Source organism: Pleurodeles waltl, chromosome 1_1 (genome assembly GCF_031143425.1).
Source record: "Pleurodeles waltl isolate 20211129_DDA chromosome 1_1, aPleWal1.hap1.20221129, whole genome shotgun sequence".
Lineage (NCBI taxonomy): Eukaryota > Metazoa > Chordata > Amphibia > Caudata > Salamandridae > Pleurodeles > Pleurodeles waltl.
In genome coordinates, this window is record NC_090436.1 from 944,847,395 (window position 1) to 944,869,771 (window position 22,377).

Sequence of the window (22,377 nt, forward strand, 5' to 3'; positions counted from 1 at the left end):
CAGGTTACGTCGAAAAAATCATCGTAACCCGACTTGCGCCATTTATTTTCGACGCCCATCCCCCATCAACATGACTCCTATCATTGTAAAGATAGGAGTCATGCCCCCTTGCCCAATGGCCATGCCCAGGGGACTTCTGTCCCCTGGGCATGGTCATTGGGCATAGTGGCATGTAGGGGGGCACAAATCAGGCCCCCCTATGCCAAAAAAAATTATTAAAAAAAAAAAAAAAAATACTTACCTGAACTTACCTGAATGTCCCTGGGGTGGGTCCCTCCAGCCTTGGGTGTCCTCCTGGGGTGGGCAAGGGTGGCAGGGGGGGTCCCTGGGGGCAGGGAAGGGCACTCTGGGCTCATTTTGAGCCCACTTGTCCCTTAACGCCATGCCTGACCCAGGCGTTAAAAAGCGGCGCAAATGCGCCGTTTTTAGCCACGCCCACTCCCGGGCGTCTCTTTTGCCCGGGAGTATAAATACCACGTAAAGGCCTGGGAGTCATTTTTTAGACGGGAACGCCTCCCTTGCATATCATTAACGCAAGGAAGGGGTTCACGCTAAAAAATGACGCACATTCCGGGAACTTTGGCGCTATACGCCTCTAACGCCATAGTATAAATATGGCGTTAGTTGGCGTTAGTTTAGCGTCGAATTTGCGTCGAAAAAAACGACGCAAATTCGGCGCAAACGGAGTATAAATACGGCCCACAATTGTATTTTGCTAGTTTGCGCTGCTTTTGCGTCAAAAAGCGGGTCAAATGCGGCGCTAAAAAAGTATAAATATGGGTCTTAGGCCCAAATTTATACTTTTTTAGCGCCGCATTTGCGCCGCTCTTTGACGCGAAAACGGCGCAAATTTACAGGATACAATTGTATTTTGCAAGTTTGCGCCGCTTTTGCGTCAAAAAATGACCCAAATGCGGCGCTAAAAAAGTATAAATATGGGCCTTAATCTTTTTGTAAGCATCAAGTCATATTTTTGACATTCCAATAGAAATATGTAGAAATACAAATTGATGTTAATTAGCTGTTATAAAAATCATTTTTTCCTTCCTACTTCATCTACTGGCATTTATAAAGACACTTTTTCACTGTGCATCAATATGAACAAAAATGAAACGTGCCCTGCGAAGCTAGTGGTAAAACACTGATCCCTCTACTTTCCGTATACACATTATACATGGCTCAACATTGCGCCTTATAGGGTGCATCACAGATCCATCAATGTCACGCTATGAATGAATCTGCTCCTGTATGAGAGGTGACTTTCTCGCCAAGAAAGACAACGAAGGACACTATCAATGCCCCCAACTGCATATTCAGTGCATTCCTTCAAAATCAGTAGTGCTCTTGAAGGAGATGGCTTTTGGAAACCAGACAACACGCTCCATTTCTAATGTGAGCAGACACTTGGACATGCAATTAGTGACAACCCATCCATTGGTTAAAGCACAAACCTTCACAAATGCGTCTACTCTTTGTGGACGTTTATGATCCTAAGTTATGTGTTTTATATATTGTAAAGGGTAGAGCCCAAGCAGCCTTGCCTAGTACCCTAGCTCCCTTTGGAGGTAACATGTGCTTGGCAAACCAGAAATTCTATGAACTATTTTATAAGTTTTCCTTTATAAATGCATAGAATAAATGAATGTTTGCTCAATTTATCACAGAAATAATTTTGAAAATTGAACCAAAATACACCAATTTTGAAAATGTATCTCTGGGAAGTGGAACCAGCCCGAACCTTCCTCATAAACATCAGGCTCACAGTTTTTTTTTCAATTCCACCAGTTTCCACTGGTGACCACATACCATAACATCAGTGTTTCCAACACACTCGAAGGAGTAGTCTGCCCCACCATCCGTCTTCTCTGCTATCACTTCCTGGATGGGTTTGGCGAAGTCCTTCGGGTTGTAGAATTCTGTGGCTCCTAACTCCTTTGCTTTTGCAAATTTATTTGGGTTGATGTCGATTCCAATGATCCGGGCAGCCCCAGCTGACTTACAGCCAATGACAACAGACAGGCCAATTCCTCCCAAGCCAAATATCACACAGCAAGATCCAGGTTTTACCTGCATGGCGAGAGAGCGAGAAAATGATTTCTTTCAAGTGTGGAGGCAAATAAAATATTTTTTATCCTCTAACTTTCACACATTAAAGTAGTGGGTTTTATTTTTAAGGTAGGCCACCTGTGCTAATTTCTAGGAGGTGACTAAGCCCAGCTGCGGAGGGGGGCCTCACGTCATGTACCACACCATCAGCAAACCTGCCTTTGTAGGATGCAGCCATTGCATTCTGGGACGTGTTGTTTTGTGTGAAAAATCCCCAAACGTTCAGTAGGCTAAAAAACAGAACCAGAATAAGGTACTACACATAACACGTGGCCACTTGTTTGCCATTTAATGTATTTTTAGAAAGAGGGGCAAAGCTTCCCCATATTATGAGGGCTGCAGCTGAGAGAGCCTTGGCTGAAAAGAAACGTCTTCTGGCTCACAAACTGAGTCTCAAAGAGCTGGACCTCAAGTCTAGGCAGTCTCAGTCCAACAGTAATGGTGGCAACATACATGCAGGATTTGCTGGAGAAAGAAAGGTTTGTATGCCTAAAGAAGTAGTGCCTGGTTATGTGGTGGGGATGACATTGATAAATGGTTTGCTGCTTAAGAAATTGCACTAAGGACCCATGGGGTTTCTGAAGACCAGTGTGGGGTGGGTCTGTGGAAACATGTTCCAGCTATTAGGAGGGATACACTCCTCATAATCGACCCAAAGGATCAGAACACATACTCGCCCATGAAGGCCATTTTGATTGCTAAGTTTGGGCTGGCCTCTGAGAAATGCCATCAATGGTTCAGGGACAGCACCAAACTCTCCACACAAACTTGGTAGACTTTTGATTTTTCCAGTAATGCACTGAATGGATGGGTGTGGGGCAGTAAAGTAGATGACTGTGTGGGGTTGTATAATTTGATCCTGAGAGACTAGCACAAGCACCTAGTTGACAGTAAGCTGACTGATCCTAGGAAGCTTGCTGAGGAAGCGGACCTCTGGATTAGCACCACAGTATACAAAAGGGTATCTGAGGGGACACCCACAAAGGTGGTCAGGGTTCCCGTCAGAAGAAAGGGGGGGGGGGAGAAAAACTTAAAACTAAGGAGTTGTCAAAAGGCCCTCAAAACAATTCCCATGAGGGTGGTGGTAACCACTCCCAACCTGATTCTGAAAGGAAGCCAGGGTGCTTTGATAAGAAGAAAGGGAAGTTTGTGCCCAAATGCTTAGAGTGCACCAAGTATGGTCACTTCAAGGGCAACTCCAAGTGTCCACTGAGGCCACAGCCCCCCACTGGAGGACAGACACTGGGATTAGCTACTGTGGCGTTCAGAGATGAGGTAGTCCCAGATAGCTTTGGGGAACCGATAGAGGTAACCCAGGTATCCCTGGGAGATATGGAAATGGTGGCAAAAGCCCAAATGTCTGCAAATACTTCCAAGTATAGGCAGTGGGTCACCATTAATGGGCTAAGGGTGGAGGCTCTGCGTGACACAGGAGCCAGCATGACTACTGTCAGGGGTCAGCTGGTGTCAGCAGACCAGGTCATCTCCAATACATTTTACCAGGTCATAGTCTCTAAGAATCGTGAGAGTCACCTACTGGTGGCTCTCGCTCCCGCCGAGTGGGGAGGGAGGTCTCTGGTACTTTAAAAGTAGATGTGAGTCCTGCCATGCCTGTAGATTGTCTGTTAGGCAACAACCTTGATCATGCTGCCTGGAAAGAGGTAGAGCTCCGATCTCACCTGGAGATGTTAGGTTTGCCTGAGTGGGTCTGCATGACCACACAGACCTTGGCTGCCAGGGAAGGGAGTCAAGGTCTTCCGGAGCAAGGAACAATGGCCCAGACAGCTGCAAAGCAGAGGGGCAAGGGGCGTGGGAAACCAGCCCCAGACATTTCCGCGGTCGTTGACAGGGGCCCGAGAGGAGGAGGCCCATGAGCCAACTGGGGAGGACATTGCCACCTGGGTAACCTGCCTGAGCTTGCTGGCTGATAAGTTGAGGGAGGGGTGACCAGGGAGGAATTCTGCAAAGCACAGAAGGAGTTCCCCACTCTTGAGGGTTTGAGACTACAGGCTGTGGCCCAGGCAGCAGGTAAAGCCTCTGACGATCACCATATCTATTGGGAGAATGATCTTCTTCATAGTGAGCCTAAGGTGCCGGAAGCTGGGGCAGCACGTGTGCTTGTGGCCCCCCAGTACTACCGGGCCTTCCTACTGGGTTTGGCTCACAACATCTCCTGGCAGGGCATTTAGGGCAAGACAAGACCTTTGCCAGGCTTGTCACTCACTTTTATTGGCCCTGAATGCGGGTGGCCTCAGATGCTTTCTATAGGTCTTGCCCAGCCTGCTATACTAGTAAGAAGACAGGGAAAAGGCTCAAGGCCCCCCTGATCCCACTCCCCGTTGTTGTCACCCTCTTTGAAAGGGTGGGCATCAATGTCATTGGTCCCTTAGACCCCAAAACTGCCCTAGACAACAGGTTTATCCTGGTTTTGGTGGACCATGCCACTCACTATCCAGAGACGATCCCTCTACGGACAGTGACTGCACCGGTGGTGACCAGAGCTCTAAGGGGGATATTTACCCATGTGGGATTCCCAAAAAAGGTTGTGTCTGACAGATGTACAAACTTCATGTCTGCGTACATGAATTCCATGTGGGATGCGTTTGGGGTGACCTACCGGTTTACCACCCCTTACCATCCTCGATCCAATGGGCTTGTGGAAAGGTTCAACAGGACACTAGAAGGCATGATCACAGGCCTACCTGTGTCCATGAGACGTAAGTGGGACTTCCTCTTGCTTGCCTTCTCTTTGCTTATAGGCAGGTGCCCCAGAAAGGGGTGGGGTTCAGCCCCTTTGAACTTCTCTATAGGTACCCTGTCAGGGGACCCATAAGCATAGTAAAATAGGGGTGGGAGAAAGCTCCCAGGAACCCCCCACAGGATGTGGTCAGTTACATGCTGGCCCTCTGCAACCAGATGCAATGCTTCTGGAAACAGGCCAAGAGCAAACTCGAGGCCAGTCAAGAGGTGATGAAGCAACTGTACCTATTTGGACAAGGGTGTATACCTCTGCCAACTAGAGACCCCATATCTAACAACTGTGCATTTAATTTGAGGGAGATGCACATTAAACTATCTGCTGTTACCTTTGCCGTCCTTAGTACTCTGCATTGTTAACATGCTCAAGTACATTCTCCAGTGGCTCTTTCAGGATGACATTACAACAAGCATTAAGGAAGACATTAGCTTTAGCTTTTGCATGGTGAAATGTAATTCCTAAGATTCAGTAAGGTACACAGAACACAAACCAATTACAGAAAAGGTGCAGCAGTGCAAGCTTGAGTAACATATTGACCAGCACAGCAGCAATTCATGCCACGAGCGCACGCACGCACGCACACACACACACTCACACACACACATAGAGACAGTGAGACACACACAAACACGCACACACACACACACACACACACTCATTCCATCTTTGTTTCTTTTTTTTCCCCAGTTTCATCTGGTGTGGCATGACACTAGGGAGATCATTACGAGTTTGACGGTCCATGGACCACCATGGCATAGTTGACGGTCAGACCGTCATCGGGTTGTATTTCAAGACATGTGGGCCTATGGAACAAAGACCGTTGCGGTTCCGCCAGCAGCGCCAGGCAGCACAGGCCACAGCGGTCACAAAACAGCACAAATAAGCTGGCGGAGCCAGTGTTTCCGCTGGATACGCTATGAGGTTGCACACCGCCAATGTGACCATGGCAGTCCAACCACCACACGTCAGCAGGTGGAAATGGGGTGTATAAAGGGAGAAACTAACTTCCAGGCGGCTTTTCACGTCTGTGCTGCCATCAAGCCCATCACTCATGTCCTCCTGCTGATGATCATCGAAGGTGCTCAAAAGCCACACTGCTGTGCATGCAACCAACTGTAAATACACACACCTATCTGTGTCATTATGCTTACAAATAGATTGCCGCGCCGTTGTCCTTATGATATGGGCGTCATGCTATGGGCACCAAGTACACTTGTCATTGTGCCGTGTGTCAGAATCATATACAAGGAAGCACACATTCGCTGTCACAGAATGCCCCCTTTGGGCAGGTCACTCATATTGCACCGCAACACTATACGAAAACACACATCTACTCATCTCAGGCACAGGGACAGTGAAGTGTACACAACATTGTGTCACACAACACCAACAACACAGCAACGTCACATCTACAAATACAACTGACACCCTCACATTGCACACACACCATGGACTGTCATCACATTCAACACATATATGTATGGATGTGACATGGAACACAAACACCACTCCCATTAAACATCCCTGCAATGGACACACACATCACCCACATTGCAACTCAATGGAAGGATAAATTGATTCACAATTGATAGAGAGACAAATATCCCAAGCTCATTATGCAAACAATACCTGCACAATAGGGATGGGGGCATCTGGAGCACTCAGGGAACGAGGCTGCACTGGGACAAATTTCACTTTGCAGAGGCCCCTTAAACAAAATTTGCACAGGAACTGGTCTTACATATATCTCAGGGACAAACAATTGTAGAGCCAAATGACATGCCTATCTGCACAATGTGGAAGTGGAAGTCAAGAAAACTCATACAACTCCAACGGCATGCAACATGCATATAAATAAAGTAGCTGCAAGGTTCACTCAGCTAAATGGACACATGCACAGTGAAATGCAAACAAAGGTAGCACAATTGAACAGCCTGCATGTCTGCACAAACAAAACTCAAGCTGCCACACATTAGATTAATCTATAATCTATATCAGGGGGACAAGTCTAACAAAATACATGCTCACATTGGACAACACAAGATGAAATACTTACCATACCAAACAGAACACAATGGTGCCACAATTGCATTTAACTCACATATCCATACAGTCAACATATACCCTTGTCTTGGGGGACAACAGCACTGCTCACAAAGTCAGATACTGCAAACAGCAGCAAATGGATCAGAAAGCAGGCTGAAACACACACAACTGTAGGCAGACAACACAAGTGTCTCAAAACAGCATAAAGGTAGAAAAAGAATAGTAGGACAAATGTATACCCCAAAAAACAACTGCTTGGGTTTATTTTCAAACAAATTCAAAATGTCGAAGGCCATTGGCAAGTCCATATGGCATTGTCCAGGCACATCATTGTCCTCTCCCCGGAACACAGGGATGGTCATCTGAAGGGGGTATGGTTTTGGAGGTTGAGGGAGTGGTTGTTTGCTGTGTTAGAGTGGATGTCTTGGGTGTGTGTGGGAGGTATGCTTGTGTTTGGGTGGTGTCTCTTGCATGTCTGAGTGTGGCCATTTGCATGTCTTGGGGCTAGGAGGGGGAGATGCTGGGTGATGTGGGAGTGGCGGATGCATGTGTGTCTGTTGGGATGGTGTCCCTGGGTATACTGGTAGCAGTGGATGTCTGTCTGTTGTGGTGGTGTCTGTGGGTAAGCTGGATGTAGTGGATGTCTGTGTGTCTGTTGGGGTGGTACCTACAGGTATGGTGGGTGTGGTGGATGTCTGTGTGTCTGTTGGGGTGGTGTCTGCGGGTATAGTGGGCATGGTGGGTATGTCACTGACTGTTGTGGTGGTGCTTCTGTGGGTATGCTTGATGTCCTGGGTGGTATGGTGAGGGTTGTGGGGGTGTCTGGGGAAGTGGTGACTGCTGTTGTGTGTGAGGATGTCTGTTAAGTGCTTGTGTGCTGGTGTGTTTTGTGGTGCTTTGGTCTAAGTGTGCTGCTCTTGTGTTGTTAAAGTGGGTGAATGCGGATTGGTCTGTGTGCTTGGAGCAGGCAGAGGAATGAGGAATTTGGATTGGGAAGAAGGAGGTGGAGGGGGATGGAAGGTGGGGGAGTGACTGGCTGCCGTCAGTGTGGAGGCCAGTGCCTGAAAAGATCTCGGTAGGTCAGAAATTGCACCAGGAATGCCTTCCAGGAATGCACTTGTCTGCTGCAGTTGACTTGTCGATTCCTGGATGGTATTCACAATGGCTTTCTGAACCACGGAGATACTCCTCAGGAGATCAATAGCCTTCTCACTGAGAGCAGCAGGGATAACAGGGGCTGGGGCTGATATGACTGCTTCAAAGGAGACACCTACCTTCTTGGGTGAGCCGGCATGGCCAAATGAATGGGGAGCAACAGGGAGGGTGGTGATAGAACTAGGGCTGGTGGCCAAATATGGTACAGGGGTACGTCCCGATGGGTTCACCACCACAAGGGAGTGGCCACTGGGGAAGAATCAGATGATGAAGAGAATGTTGATCTGGTCCCCCCCATGGCACACCCCTTGCCCTCAAGGCCACTGGGTCCCTTTGTGTCAGTGGTCCCTTGACCCGAGGTCCAGTGTCCAGATTCTTCCTCACTCTGGGGTGCCCTGTCTCCTTCGCTTCCCTGGGCTGATGCCGCAAATACAAAGAGAAATATGGTAATCACATGTCCCTTGTCACACTTGAGCAACAGCTCTGATCAGCAAACGTTACCATGATGTCAAGCAGGCCCCAGCAATAAACACCACCTAAATGGCCCATACATGTGCTATACCATATGCATGCATGCCAACTGAGCTGTCAACAGCTGCCCACAGGAAAATCAGGATCTCAGATAACTACAATGGCATGACTGAAGTTGTGCAATCACAGTAACTGTTGAACAAGTAGGAGACCACATCACCCTCAATGCCTTGCACCATGGAGCATACCTCAGTTACTTGTTGTCCTATAATAGTAAGCCAGTGCCAAGTCCATTCCACAGATCCCACACAAGGTCATAGACACAACTATGTCTTACATACATAATGACCCAACAATAAGAAATGATAGTCCAAACTCCTGCCATGTTCCTGATCACAGTACAACAGCCTGGAGAAGGTGGCATGGAAATACTCATGTCACATTGGAAGCAGTTCCACAATGCACACTTCACCAACGGATATTTTTCCCAATGGAGTCATGAAGTACTAATGTTGCTCAGATAGACTACAGATTTGGCATGGAAATTGACAGTGTAGACATCAAGTACAATATGTCAGGGAGATATGTCTCTAAACTCCACAAGACAATGATTCAGCAAGCTCCAGGGAAATCACCACTAGTGTCTGGCATACCTTACAATTACATACTCTGTGTGCATCACTAGACGTTGTTAGTTCCTTGGTTGTTGGACTGGCCCAGAGATTTGCAAGTACTAGATGAAGGCCCTCAACATGTTGCCAAGTTGGAAGTTACATCATTGTCTCCATTTTGGTCATGCAAACCCAGATGTCTGTGGAAGAATGCTTGTAACCAAACACATGTGATTTTAACATAACTGCAAGTCACTCCATGATGCATGCCAACAGTCAAACATTACAAGTTACAAACCTTCCCCATTTCAAATGTGCACAGCACTTTGCTACATGATTCTACATCAATGGCATAGAAATGCACATTGTGGCTGAAAACTCTAGGCCTACCTGTCATGTCCCTCATTGCTACTGCAATGGTACATTCCAAATGACATGATATGATGGATTAGGGTATGTGTCAGCCAATAACCAATGATGACACACTCCTGTATGTGGCACAACATGAATTGTACCCCCATTGTAAATGCTTTATTCTACACTTGGTTTGGCATGCACTTATATGTGAGAGAATACAGACATCATCCCATCATCACAGGTAGGCCATGCATGAAACAGCAGCTTACAAATGTTTTACTAAAGAGAAAGGAACACATGCTGACATGTAGTCATGAGGAATGTTGGCAGCAGTGATGGCACATAAATCATGTCAATGGACATTCCACACTTACCAAGGGAAGGTTTTGATCTGTAGATGTACCCAAAGAACAATGCATGCTCTGTTGCATGTATGATGGCCATCTTCACATTACAGACAGTAGTAAAGCACCAGCACCTGTCATAAACTGAAGATAACTAGTCTCTGGGTTAAAGATGCCAAAATACTAATTTCACCAGACACATGGCTGAGGAAAGTGATCCATCACTTCCTTACCTTTGGCCTGTAACACTGAGGAGTAGAGGTCTGTTGTATAGTCCAGACACCCAGTACAACAACAAACAGTACTTGATTGATCACTGTACACAGCCATGTGTTGCCCCTGGAGAGCAAGTTGTTTATGGACTATACACAGTTTTGTCTTGGGTCCGTGGGCCAATAGACAAGGCACATCAGTATACAACACATAACATGTTTACACAAACAATCACTCATCTACTGTGTTACACATGGCTCATCCATAATCATCAGAGGGAGGTGTCAGGACCCAACATATTCACTTGGCAATGTGACAGGCAGGAATATGCCTTGCAGTCACTCCCTTGTGGCTGCTGTGCTGCCCTCAAATGCCCATCAATGTCTGGGTAGGCCACCACCAGAATATGGGCTATTAGGGGGATCATGGTCTGATGGCACCCTGCCCATGTTAGGAGGACATCCCCAGCTGGACCTCAGCGATCTTCCGGGCCCAGCACCCCAGGTCTTCCACCTCTTCCGACAGTGGGTTCTCCCGCCGCCAGTGGACCCCCAGGGTCCGCACCTTCTTGGCGATGGCTTTCCATATCTGCTTTTTTTGATGGGCGTTGACCTGCATGGATGCAAAAGACAAACCAAGAGATTACAATCACAAGTTCTGTCACAAATGGTTGAGTCACATAATGTCAGAAACATCAAGTAAGAACTTTTCTATCTGTTAACTCCCCAAGTGTGAAACACACAAGCCAATAAGTATAGGGATCTGACTACAGACATATGTATTTGCATGTGCAGACTATCCTATTACCCTACTCATGGCCTACAATGACTAAGCAAGCTTTCTGACATCAGGTAGTCTATGCTCTAGCAACCTGTAATGTGATGTGAGCCACAATGAAACGCTAAGCACCTATGTGGCTTCTGAAGGATAAACTCCTTAGGTATGAAAGAATCAACACATCCACAATCTGTGAGAATGGCTCACTGCATACAGTCCCTAAAGGCAAATGCCTGACTACAAATTTCAACATTCCAAATGAGTAACAATCAAGGAGCTGGCATGGTGGGTACAGAAAGTGTCGTCCTTATCCATGTATGGACATGTAGACTAACAAATGCAGACTCACGCCACTTCAGGGAGCGGGTTCTGTGGTATGTACCTGTACCACAGAACACTCCTTTAGACATGTGTCTATCCTACAGTGATGGCATCCAATAAACAAAGGCATGTATTGTACAGTTTCTGCTATGTGACCAAGCTTCTGAGTCACATATCATGGTCTCCCAGAAATCAACAGACTGTCTGCACTGTGGGACTGTCATTTATACAATACGCCTGTACAGGACAAATATGACCTGTGTGAAGGTGACAACAAAGCTGTGGGAGAAAGAGACGTGTCATTAATCTAATACTTATATTGACAATGATGCTAAATGCACATATGGACTAAATTAATGATTTACCTCTTTACCCATTCTTCCTCTAGTTAAAGGAATGAGGCATTCAGGGCAGGTATCACTACTAAGGCATCATAATGGCCACATGCCAGGATCTGCTGGGGTATAGGAAGTGGGCACAGTGCCACAGCTGCACAGCCACAGGGACTCTCCCACAACCTAGACTAAGTCCAATTCTGGGAGGTACATTCTGGTCTCTGCACACTGAACAGAGAGAACCTAGATGACACTTCATTCCCATCACTTCCATGCATGACAGTACATCATGTGGCCAACAGAAATTTGGCATGTGGCGTGTGTGGCAACCTGAAGGACAGAGTGAGTCATGGTATTCCTTCCACACAACAGTTTAGCAAGGCCAACTGTGGTTTGAAAGATCTGTGGCACTATACACATTGCTCACTTGGGCCCATATTTATAGGAAAATGACGGAGCGCGAAGCTGTGGCAAAATTGGCAGTGCCGCGCTCTGTTATTTTCACAACGCAGGGATGCGCTGTATTTGATTGAAAACCGCCGCACCCCTGTTGTCCCCTGCGCTGGCACTAAATTTAGCTGCCAGCGCCAACGCAGGCATCCTTGCACTATTGTGCAAGGATGCCTGCGTTAAAGGGGTGTTATTGTTTATGTGCTGTAAGGTGTCCCTTCCTGCACATAAACAATCACTAATGGCGATTTGGCACTTCTGTGTGTGCTGCAAAATGCAGCAAACACAGATGTGCCAAAGCGTCATTTTCAAATGACAGTTTATGTGCCATAAGGGGCACCTTCCCGCACATGAAAAATCATGTCTGGCATTTTGCTCTTTCTATGTGTGCTGCAGATGCTGCACACATAGAAAAATGCAAAAAACAAGGAGGAATAAAAGTATCCCTCCTTGTTGCGTCATGCTAATGCCACCCCTGGGGTGGTGTTAGATTTTGGCGCTGCCTCAGGTTTACAAAAACCCATAAATCTGAGACAGTGTAAAAATGCAATGGGTGTTGCTGTGGCACACCCACAGCAACACACATTGCATGCCCCTTCCATGCAAAGTGCTGCATGTGAGGGGATTGTATTTACAAGGTGGTGTTAAACTACATAAAGGGGGTCATTCTGACCCTGGCGGCCGGTGACCGCCAGGGTCACCGACCACGGGAGCACCGCCAACAGGCTGGCGGTGCTCCCGAGGGCATTCTGACCGCGGCGGTTCAGCCGCGGTCAGAAAGGGTAAACCGGCGGTCTCCCGCCGGTTTACCGCTGCCCCAGTGAATCCTCCATGGCGGCGGAGCATGCTCCGCCGCCATGAGGATTCAGACACCCCCTACCGCCATCCTGTTCATGGCGGGAAACCCGCCATGAACAGGATGGCGGTAGGGGGTGCCGCGGGGCCCCTGGGGGCCCCTGCAGTGCCTATGCCAATAGCATGGGCACTGCAGGGGCCCCCGTAAGAGGGCCCCAAAAAGTATTTCAGTGTCTATTTGCAGACACTGAAATACGCGACGGGTGCAACTGCACCCGTCGCACCCCTGCAACTACGCCGGCTCAATTCTGAGCCGGCGTCCTCGTTGCAGGGGCATTTCCTCTGGGCCGGCGGGCGCTCTTTTGGAGAGCGCCCGCCGGCCCAGAGGAAATGTTTGAATGGCCGCCGCAGTCTTTTGACCGCGGTGCGGTCATTTGGCGGCGGTACCTTGGCGGACGGCCTCCGCCGTCCACCAAGGTTAAAATCACCCCCAAAGTGTCTTAATGCCACCTTGTAAATCTGGAGCAGGGCATGGTGCCACCAGAGCACCACGAAAAGTGACACTCTGGTGGCGCTACAGGCTCATAAATATGCTCTATGATTCTTCAGTGGGTGGCAGTAATGTCTCCTCACCTAGTTATATGCATCCAACACAAGGATGATCTAAGACCCAAACATCCTCAGTCCACACAATGTGACTGAACTTAACAGATGACACTGGCCACCAATACCTGCACATTGTCCATCCTATTGATGCACACAGACTGCAACAACAGGCACACAAGAAGTCTAGTTGGCACACATGGGCACATTCGAGCCTATGAGGAGGGAAAGGATGGTGAAGTACAGAGAACATTGTGCACATGAGGTACTTACCTGCTCCTCTGGTGAGCCATAGAGCTGTTCATACAGGGGTAGGACCTCCTTTACAAGCCTCTCCAGCTCCTCTGGAGAGAAGGCAGGTGCTCTATCACCTTCTGGATGTAGCATGATTGTTCCCAAAGGTAGCTCACAGCAGCTCAGGTCATGGAAGTGTTGCTGGCAGCAGTGTCAGGAGTCAAGTGAATGAATCTGCAGAACATGATGGTCACATCAGCCATGTACGCAGTCGTCACCGCCGGAGGACACAGCCATTGGACCACGACCACCACTGGCCGCAGCGGTAGCCTATGGCTGTGTCTGCTGCAGTTGCAACTGCTCCCGTCATGACGAATTCCGCAGGCGGTCATGGGAGGTTCCTAATGTCAAGAAGAGTAGATTAGGGATCCACCATTTTGGCGACCTGGAATGCTGTATTGGGCTTTATGAACTGTGTCACACCTACAACAAAGGTTTCTGTATCTCACAAACATCCTTATTCTGTCTTGTCATGTAGGTCCTACTACTCAACCGCCATTGTAGTATGTTGCAGGGCACAGATGGCATTTAACAATGGGGTATAGTCCACCACCATCAACCGACATTATGGCAGTCGGGATATACAGTCACATTTTGAGAGGCAGTTCGGTAGCACATCTTTGATTTTGGTTCATATCCATGTTGTCGACACATGTGTTGAAAACCACGGTGGTCCAGTGATCCTTGTGTTATTTTCACCTGTGATTTGTACTGGGTGCCATGTTTATCCAGTCAGAAATGCTGTGTCACATGATATAATTGACGTGTATCATGTATATTGCTGTGGACACACTGACTAATGTTAGAAATCATGTCTTGTCTTACATGGCTACCCAGTGAGAGGGAGGATGCAACAACCTCCTGTCTACCTTCCACTACCAGACCTACAAACTACGGAGCAAAGGCACATAATAATGCATTACCTCCTGCATAGGCTAACAATAGTGGACTTGTGTTGTCAGTTGGAGTCAGATCTGATGCCAGCTATTAATTAGCCAACCAGCATACCACCCATCGTACAAGTCATGTCAGTATTGCTCTTCAAAGCCACAGAGTCCTTCCAACATACAGTGGCCCTATCTGCTGGTATATCCCAACCTATGTTCAGTCTGGTGTTGAAGGATGTCCTCTCAGCAATGTTAAAACAGCTTGACAGCTATATCCTGTTTCCCTGACATGAGGATTTAGCCCATGTGAAGGCTGACTTTTATGGTTTTGCATGAATCCCACATGTGGTGGGGCCATTTATGGCACACATGTTGGCTTGGTCCCACCACAGGCCAATTAACACGTTTATTGCAACTGAAAGAACTTTCATTCCATTAATGTGCAAGTTTTCTGTTTGGCAGATCTCTACATTTCACATGTCCATTGCCCATTATCCGGGTTCAGCCCATGATTTCTTCATAATGCAGAACAGCACCATACCCCAGCCGATGTCACAACTGCACCCAGAGAGGGCCTGGCTGGTTGGTAAGTCACATCTCTCCTTATTGTGTGTTTGTGCAATGCCAGGTGCCACAGTCATGAACTGAGTGACACATTCCTTAAGAGGAGACTCTGCATATCCAAACTGTCCTTGTTTGTTGACGCCATTAAGGAATTCAACTACGCCAGGTGAAGTCTGCTTCATTGAGGCCCAGAGAAGAACATAGCGGGTAGTGGAACAAGCTTTTGGGATCCTGAAGGCCAGATTTAGGTGTCTGGACAGGACTGGTGGAGCCCTCCTCTACTCATCCAGAAAAGTGTGTCAGACACTGTGACATGCTGCAACAACATTGTCCTGCGGAGGGATATCCCGTTCATCCCAGATGAGGGAGAGCCTGCAGTGCCACTGGGCGAGAATCCTGAAATGCCAAGTGAGGATGACAGTGATGAAGAGGAAGGAGCTGACTTGCAGGAAGATCTCATCAACAGCTATGTCATGTGATATCATGACTGTGACTGTACAATGGACTATAGTTGTGAGAATGTGCAGAGTTCAGTGTTTTAGCAACAGTAAAGGAGCTGATAATCTGCAATATTCAGGCTGCATGAAGAATTAGACTTTGACATATCCCCACCTTCTTGGTGTTGCTTTGTTTGTGTTAGTTTCCTTGCAATGTAATTACATTTCCAGTTGTTTGCTATGTGATTTGTGTAATAGGTATGTTTTCGAGCCTATACTCCTTGTTTTGTTTTTGTACAAGTACCTACACCATGACATCCTCATGTGGGTATTTTGGAGTTGTGACATTGGCTGGTATCTGATGCTGTTCTGACATACAAAGTGGACATGGATTGTTCCAGGTAATGTTAGTAACAGATGTGGGGTGCATGAGACCTGTGCCAAGACAGCTTGCACAGTGTTTGATTGGAGGTTCAGAAGTGCACATTGGACTTGTTTTGTGTGCTGTGTTGGACCGATTGCATCATGAGTGTCGTCATATTGTCATGAAATATGCAGTCATAGATTGTGACAAAGTCATTTTCCCTTCACATTGGCTAAACACTCTTCTTGTATGACGTGTATATAGCTGTAGTTGTGTTTCATCATTGCAGGCCACAGTGCCTGTGCTACAACACTGACATATGTTTGTGTCATACCACCAAATCCATGGTCATTGGATTATGATGGATGTGTGATCAGGGACTGTTGTATTGCCATCTGTCTGTATCTTGGATTATGTGATGTTGGATCACTTTGGTGTGGTATGTGATAAGGCTCAAACTGCTGAGATCATCCACTTTAACGTTTGCCTATTCTACAAGACGTCTGACAAATCCCTTCCTTCCGTGATCTGAGGGGAAGTACCTTGGAATATGTACTTTGACTCAGTATGAGTCACACATTCTTGTTTCAGAAAGTCCAGTCATGTGGACAGTCTATGTGCTGTAAACTTGAATAAAATATTTGAGGCCAGAATTAAGAAAAGTGGTGCTGCACCCAGTGCAGCACCACTTTTCTTGTGCCCCTTAGCGCCCCCCTAACACCACCGTATGTGCGCTGAATCGAAGATACGGTGCACCATGGCGGTAGTTAGGGAACTACCATCAAACTTTTTGACACTAGTTCAAAGCTTTGCAGTATTAGCGTAAAAAATGTTGATGCTAATCCTGCAGAGCCCATTGAGGCCCATTGTAAATAATGGTGTGCCTCCTTTTAATGCCTGCTCTAAGCAGGCGTTAAAAGTGCCCAAAAAAATGACGCAAAGAAATCTCTTACATTTCAGACAATGAGTTTGTGATGGGTGAATTTATTACAGTGCTGATGCAGAAAATAACATTTGGAGAGAAAAAAAGAAAAAAGTAAAGTGAAGGCATTAGTCATGTGGAATGAAATCATTGGAGTGGATGCCGCACCATTAGGAGGGAAAGTCCAGGATATTCCTCCCATTGGAATTTGTAGGTGGTAGAGGATTAGTCAACAGAGTGAACATGTCGCACACAAAGTAGTTCCTTTAGGAAGAGGTCACTTGCTGACAGTGGTGGGTGTCATGCCTTCTGCACCTCTTGTTTTTTTTTGCTGGATGTCCTTGCTTGTAGGGGAGGGGAGGAATCTGCAGCAACAAAGGCAGGGGTGTATGGGGTGGGTTCTTCTACTGGCATGGCCTCCGTTCCAGTGTCTGGCAACGATGTAGAAGTGCCTAGTGTTGAGCCAAAGTAAGGGGAAGATTGGTTTTGAAAAGTCATTATCGGGACTGTGTACATGTCCCTCAGCATCCCTATTAGGGAGACCATGTTGTTATTGTGGGCCTCCATCCCTATGCATGTCCTTCTGTAGCTGCTTGTTTTCCCAGAGTTAGGTCAAGACCTGGCCTATAATGCCTTGAGACTCCTGCTAGATCCCCAAGACGTGGCTGATGGTGTCCGGGCCAGGAGCAGACCCAGTGGCCTCATGCCGCTGGCCCACAGCAACCTTCCCACGTACCCTACCCTCACGGACCTGTGATGTTGCCACAGGGTGCCCTCTGTCACTGGTTCCTGGACCCTCATTGTCTGAAGTGTTGTGATGCAACTCAGGATGCAGGACTGGGGGGGGGGAGGCACAAGATGTTAGACACTGCTTGCTACACAGGTTGGGGGGCGAATAGTTGCCTGTGATGTTGAGGCAACCGGGGTGGGTGGTATTGATGTGGCCACAATGAGACTCACTGTTGGTGTCTCACCAGGTTGCCCAGATGGGCCAGACCCGTCCTCCACATCCAGACGTTCAGAAGTGTCTTCTTCAGTGACGGCTTTATCCAGGGAGGTGGTGGCAGTCTCTTCTGTGTCCTTCATGTGCCTAGTGGCAGCTCAACCTGTTGATATGATTAGCACCTGGGAAAATGGCCTGAGAATGCTATCTTGCCACCAGTGCTGGCAAAACAGTGGCTAGGCAACATATGTCTTTGCCATTTTGAGTCCCAGTTGATTGTGATGCAGGCAGACCTAGGAGTTTGTTGTATGTGTGACTGGAGTCATCATGTGGTCAGTGCAGTGTGAATGTGTCTGCTGCCAATACCATTCTAGTTAAGCATCTGGAGACCTTTGGGATCATTGTTTTGAAAACTGGGTAAGCTGCCCTTTCTGTCCTCAATAGTTACATCTTGGGTTAGCATGTCAAGATGGAGCTAGGTAGCCAGACACACCTCTTAGTTGAATATGACCTATATCTTGATCATATCCAGGTAAGTCAACTTCAATTGAGAGTTAGCAAGCAAGGGTATTTGGACAAGTGACCACTGGTCTGTTGTTTGGAGTTAATAAAACAGTGCATCTTGGAAGTTGTAGTCATGTCACTCCCCATACTATACACACTTGCCAAATGTTAACCTCCCAGGTGAGTAAACTTCATTTGAGAGTTCACATATGGATGGATTTGGGCTAGTGAACACTGGTTTTATGGTTGGAGTTAGAGACACAGGGTCTATTGGACGTTGCATTCTGGTCACTCCCTCTTCTTCCCACCAAAATACAAATATTATCTTCCCAGGTGATAATCTTCAATTGAGAGTTAACAGGCATGGATATTTGGGCATGTGAACACTGGGCTTGTGTTTGGAATTAGAGACAGAGCCTCATTGTCTTAGCAGTCATGTCACTCCCTCTACTTCATACACTTGATAAATGGCATACCCCAGACAAATACACTTTATATGTGATTTTCTAAATAAGGGTATTTAGAGAAGTGAACACTGGACTGGTGGTTAGAGTGACAGTAACAGAGCCTCCTGGGAGTTGCAGTCATGTAACTCCCTGTACTACACACACTATATAAATATTATCCCCCCAGGTGCGTACACTTCATTTGTGAGTTGGCAAACAGGGTATATGGGCAAGTGACCACTGTGCTGCTGTTTGGAGTTACAGAACAGGGCCTGCTGGGAGTTGCAACCATGTCAGTCCTTGTACTACACATACTGTACAAACATTATCCCCCCAGATGAGTACACTTCCTTTGTGAGTTTCCAAAGAAGGGTATTTAGAGAAGTGAACACTGGGATAGTTGATGGATTTACAGGCACAGGGTCTTCTTGGCTTTAGTAGTCATGTCACACCCTCTACTTCCCACATTTGACAAGTGGTATCCTCCAAGCTGAGTAAACTTAAAGTGAGAGTTGCCAAACAGAGGTCTTTAGACACGTAAACACTGTTATGGAGTTTGGAGTCAGAGAAACAGTACCTCCTGTGAGTTGCAGTCATGTCACTCTCTACTACACACACTATACAAATGTTACCCTCCCAGGCGAGTCTACTTCAATTGATAATAGTTGAAACATATGTATTGGGCATGTGCCCACTGTGGTGGTGTTTGGAGTTACAGTAACTACCCCCTGTGAGTTGCAGTCAGGTCACTCTCGCTACTACACACACTTGACCAATGTTCTCTATCCACGTGAGTACAATTCCATTTAGAGTTCACTAGCAGATATATTGAAGCATGTGAGAACTGTGCTAGTATTTGTGGCTACCGGACTAATGCCTGCTGTGAGTTGCATTCATGTCAGTGCCTGTACTACACACACTTGACAAATGTTATCTCCCCAGGTGTGTACCCTTAAATTGATAGGTAACAAACAGGGGTATTTGGACAAGTGACCACTGTTTTGGTGTTTGGAGTTATGGAAACAGTGCCTACTGGAAGCTGGAGTCGTGACAGTCCCTGTACTATAGACATTATGCAAATGTCATCTCCCCAGGTGAGTGCACTTTAATTGTGAGTTGCCAAATAGAGGTCTTTGGATGGGGTGAACACTAGGCTGGTGAGTGGAGTGACAGTAAAAGTGGCAAAACCTGAGCTGTGAGCATGCAGGTTATTGCATTTTGGTGACATTTTTTGTGTTGTGACTTACCAGACTCAGCTCCCCCAGATATTCCAGTCAAGCCCTCAGGATGCAGGATGGCCAAGTCTTCTTCTCCCAGGGAAAGAGATGTGATGGGGCACTGGAGGTGTGGCAGGGGGGCACCACCAGTCTTCTTGGCCTGAGGCTGGTACCTCGAGACCAGGGAACAGACCTTGCCCCTGAGATCGTTCCACCTTGTCCTAATGTCCTCCTTTGTGAGTAGGGTGGTGCCTACATTATTATCTCTGTCAACTATCCTGTCACACATTTCCATTTTCCTACTGAGAGGAATGTGCTGGACTTGTGCTCCAAACAGTTGTGGATATACTCTTATGATTTCATCCACTGTGACTCTCAACTCATCTTCAGAAAAATTGGGATTTTTGGAACGTGACATGGTGGGACAAAAAAAGGATGACACTGACTTACTAAACAGGGTAAGTGTAGTAGGGTGTGAATGAACAAAAGTGTGTGCAGGATGTTCAATGGGATGGGGACAAAAGGGGTGCCTAAATATCTACTATACAAAAAATTTGCTCTGGCTTGTAACCTTGAAGTGTAAATGCAAAGGATTGTGGTCTATGAAAGGGTGTGTTTTATAGTGTCCTTTGCAGGTTTGTCCATTGTGGCAATGTGTGTCAGCTGTGTTGTCTTCAAATTCATCCAGAGTGCTGTTGTGTATTACTTTGGTGACCGTGGACTGCTGTGGTTCAGACCGCCATTGGCTCATTGCCATGGGGGGGTCTGCCACGGCGAGTGTGTGCCTGTAATAAGTTCAGTGGTTGGTCGCTGTGCTGTCGGCGCTGGAGGTTAGACCGCCTATTTCCAGCCCTCTGCGCCACTGGCAGTCTGCCTTTTTTGGTAGGTGGTCCTGCCTGTGTAACGTGTCCTGGGGGGGTCTGAAAGACCGCCAACATAGCGGTAATTTAGGACCACTAACATGGCGGTCTGGAGGTCCGACCGCAAAACTCGTAATAAAGCCCTAAATGTGAGTCCTCAGAAGGGTTAGGGGTGGCACTAAGGATTCAAGAGCAGTGGAGAGCACAGTGACAGGGGTCGATGGGAAACATAGAACACATACAGCACTGCAAACTTCCATCTGAAGCTGTCAGTGTTGCTTGTGAATGTCTGTTATTCTTTCAGGCTTGCAAGCAGGCTGATCAGATGCTTGATTTCCACATAGCCTGGTGGTACTAGGTGGTTCTCGTGGGGCTTTGGGATTTTTTGTCAGGAAACCAGGCAAATGATTGGATGATGTACCCAGGGCTGGCTTTATGGCAGCGCGACCGGTGCAGCCACACTGGGCTCTGACCTGGAAGGGGGTGACACTGACTTCGGGGGCACTGTGTTTAGCAATAACATACAATTTAAAAGCACCTGCAGCAGAGTTTCTTGTGTGTTTAGCTTTCAGGCAGCAGTTTAATTGTCAAGATAACTCTTGTTATTAATGTTCCTGGTAGAGAGAGACAGATCGAAGAATTATCTATGGCAGGTTTGACTCACCATACAGTAGCACTGAGGGTTATAATGCCTGCTGCAAAGCACAGATCAGTATTTTATATGGATAGCTGAGTGGATTAGTAAAGGCAGGCTTTACCAGATCTTTGAAACAAATTAAACGTGTTTGAGAGAGGGGCTATGGGGAGATGAGGGGTACTTTTGCCAGGTGTTAGTGAGAGAATCTGAGAAAGGGGTCATGGGGAGGGGATGCGCCAAACAATATTGTTGCATCGGGTGCTACCAGCGATAATGCCGGCCCTGGATGTATCTATGCTCAAAAATACAAGCTGGCAGTGGCTGATGGGTTTCAGTAAGGGTCAAGCTTGGGGAAGCAGAAAGATAAAAACAAGCAGATTTTGGCACCGGGTGAATACAGTCACCACTTAACTCATATGCACTAGTTGTACTTTTCTTAATTATTTCTCTGATTTCTGGTGGGGGGGAAAGAAGGTTTTTAGGCACGCTGTAACCACAACTGTAGACTTCTTGCCAGGCTGGCAGCCTCCATGCATTGAAGATGAGTAACAGCAACAGAGAAGACTTTCCAGAGCTTCAGCACAGCATTATGCTTAGTCCCGGCCTATATTAAAAAGTCAGTCTGAGCTCCAAGCTTAGGATGACATCTTGCCAGGGTTTATACAGGTTGGTGCACTTCGCGTGGCTTGGACAGTTTAAAATAATTATTCATCAAGGTGCTTCACAACTTAACACACCCCTAAATCAAAGCGGCAGATATTTGTATGAGGTTGCACTTGGGCATTGGGGATTGTATCTGGTTAATTGATGAACATAAGGTTAATCATGGCTGCTTGCTGCATCAGTATTTTTTTACAGCGGCACTCTGCTATATAAAAGGGTGGTAGCTAATGTAAACTTTTATCTGCTTTTTTTATATTCTACCTCTCTTGCCCTTTAACAATACATGGGGTCATTATG

General features: G+C 47.0%; 1 protein-coding gene across 2 annotated transcripts in view; it reads right to left on the minus strand.

The window, feature by feature from the left end:
- LOC138289596 (alcohol dehydrogenase 1-like) overlaps positions 1-22,377 on the minus strand; it is a 390,086-nt gene that overhangs the window by 143,587 nt on the left and 224,122 nt on the right. For both annotated transcript variants that reach the window (XR_011202551.1, XM_069230186.1), the window contains exon 6: positions 1,807-2,067. Coding sequence is in view for 1 of the 2 variants with exons in the window: in XM_069230186.1 (XP_069086287.1) it covers positions 1,807-2,067 (261 nt within the window). In the remaining variant the exon portion in view is untranslated. The remainder of the gene's footprint in view (positions 1-1,806; positions 2,068-22,377) is intronic.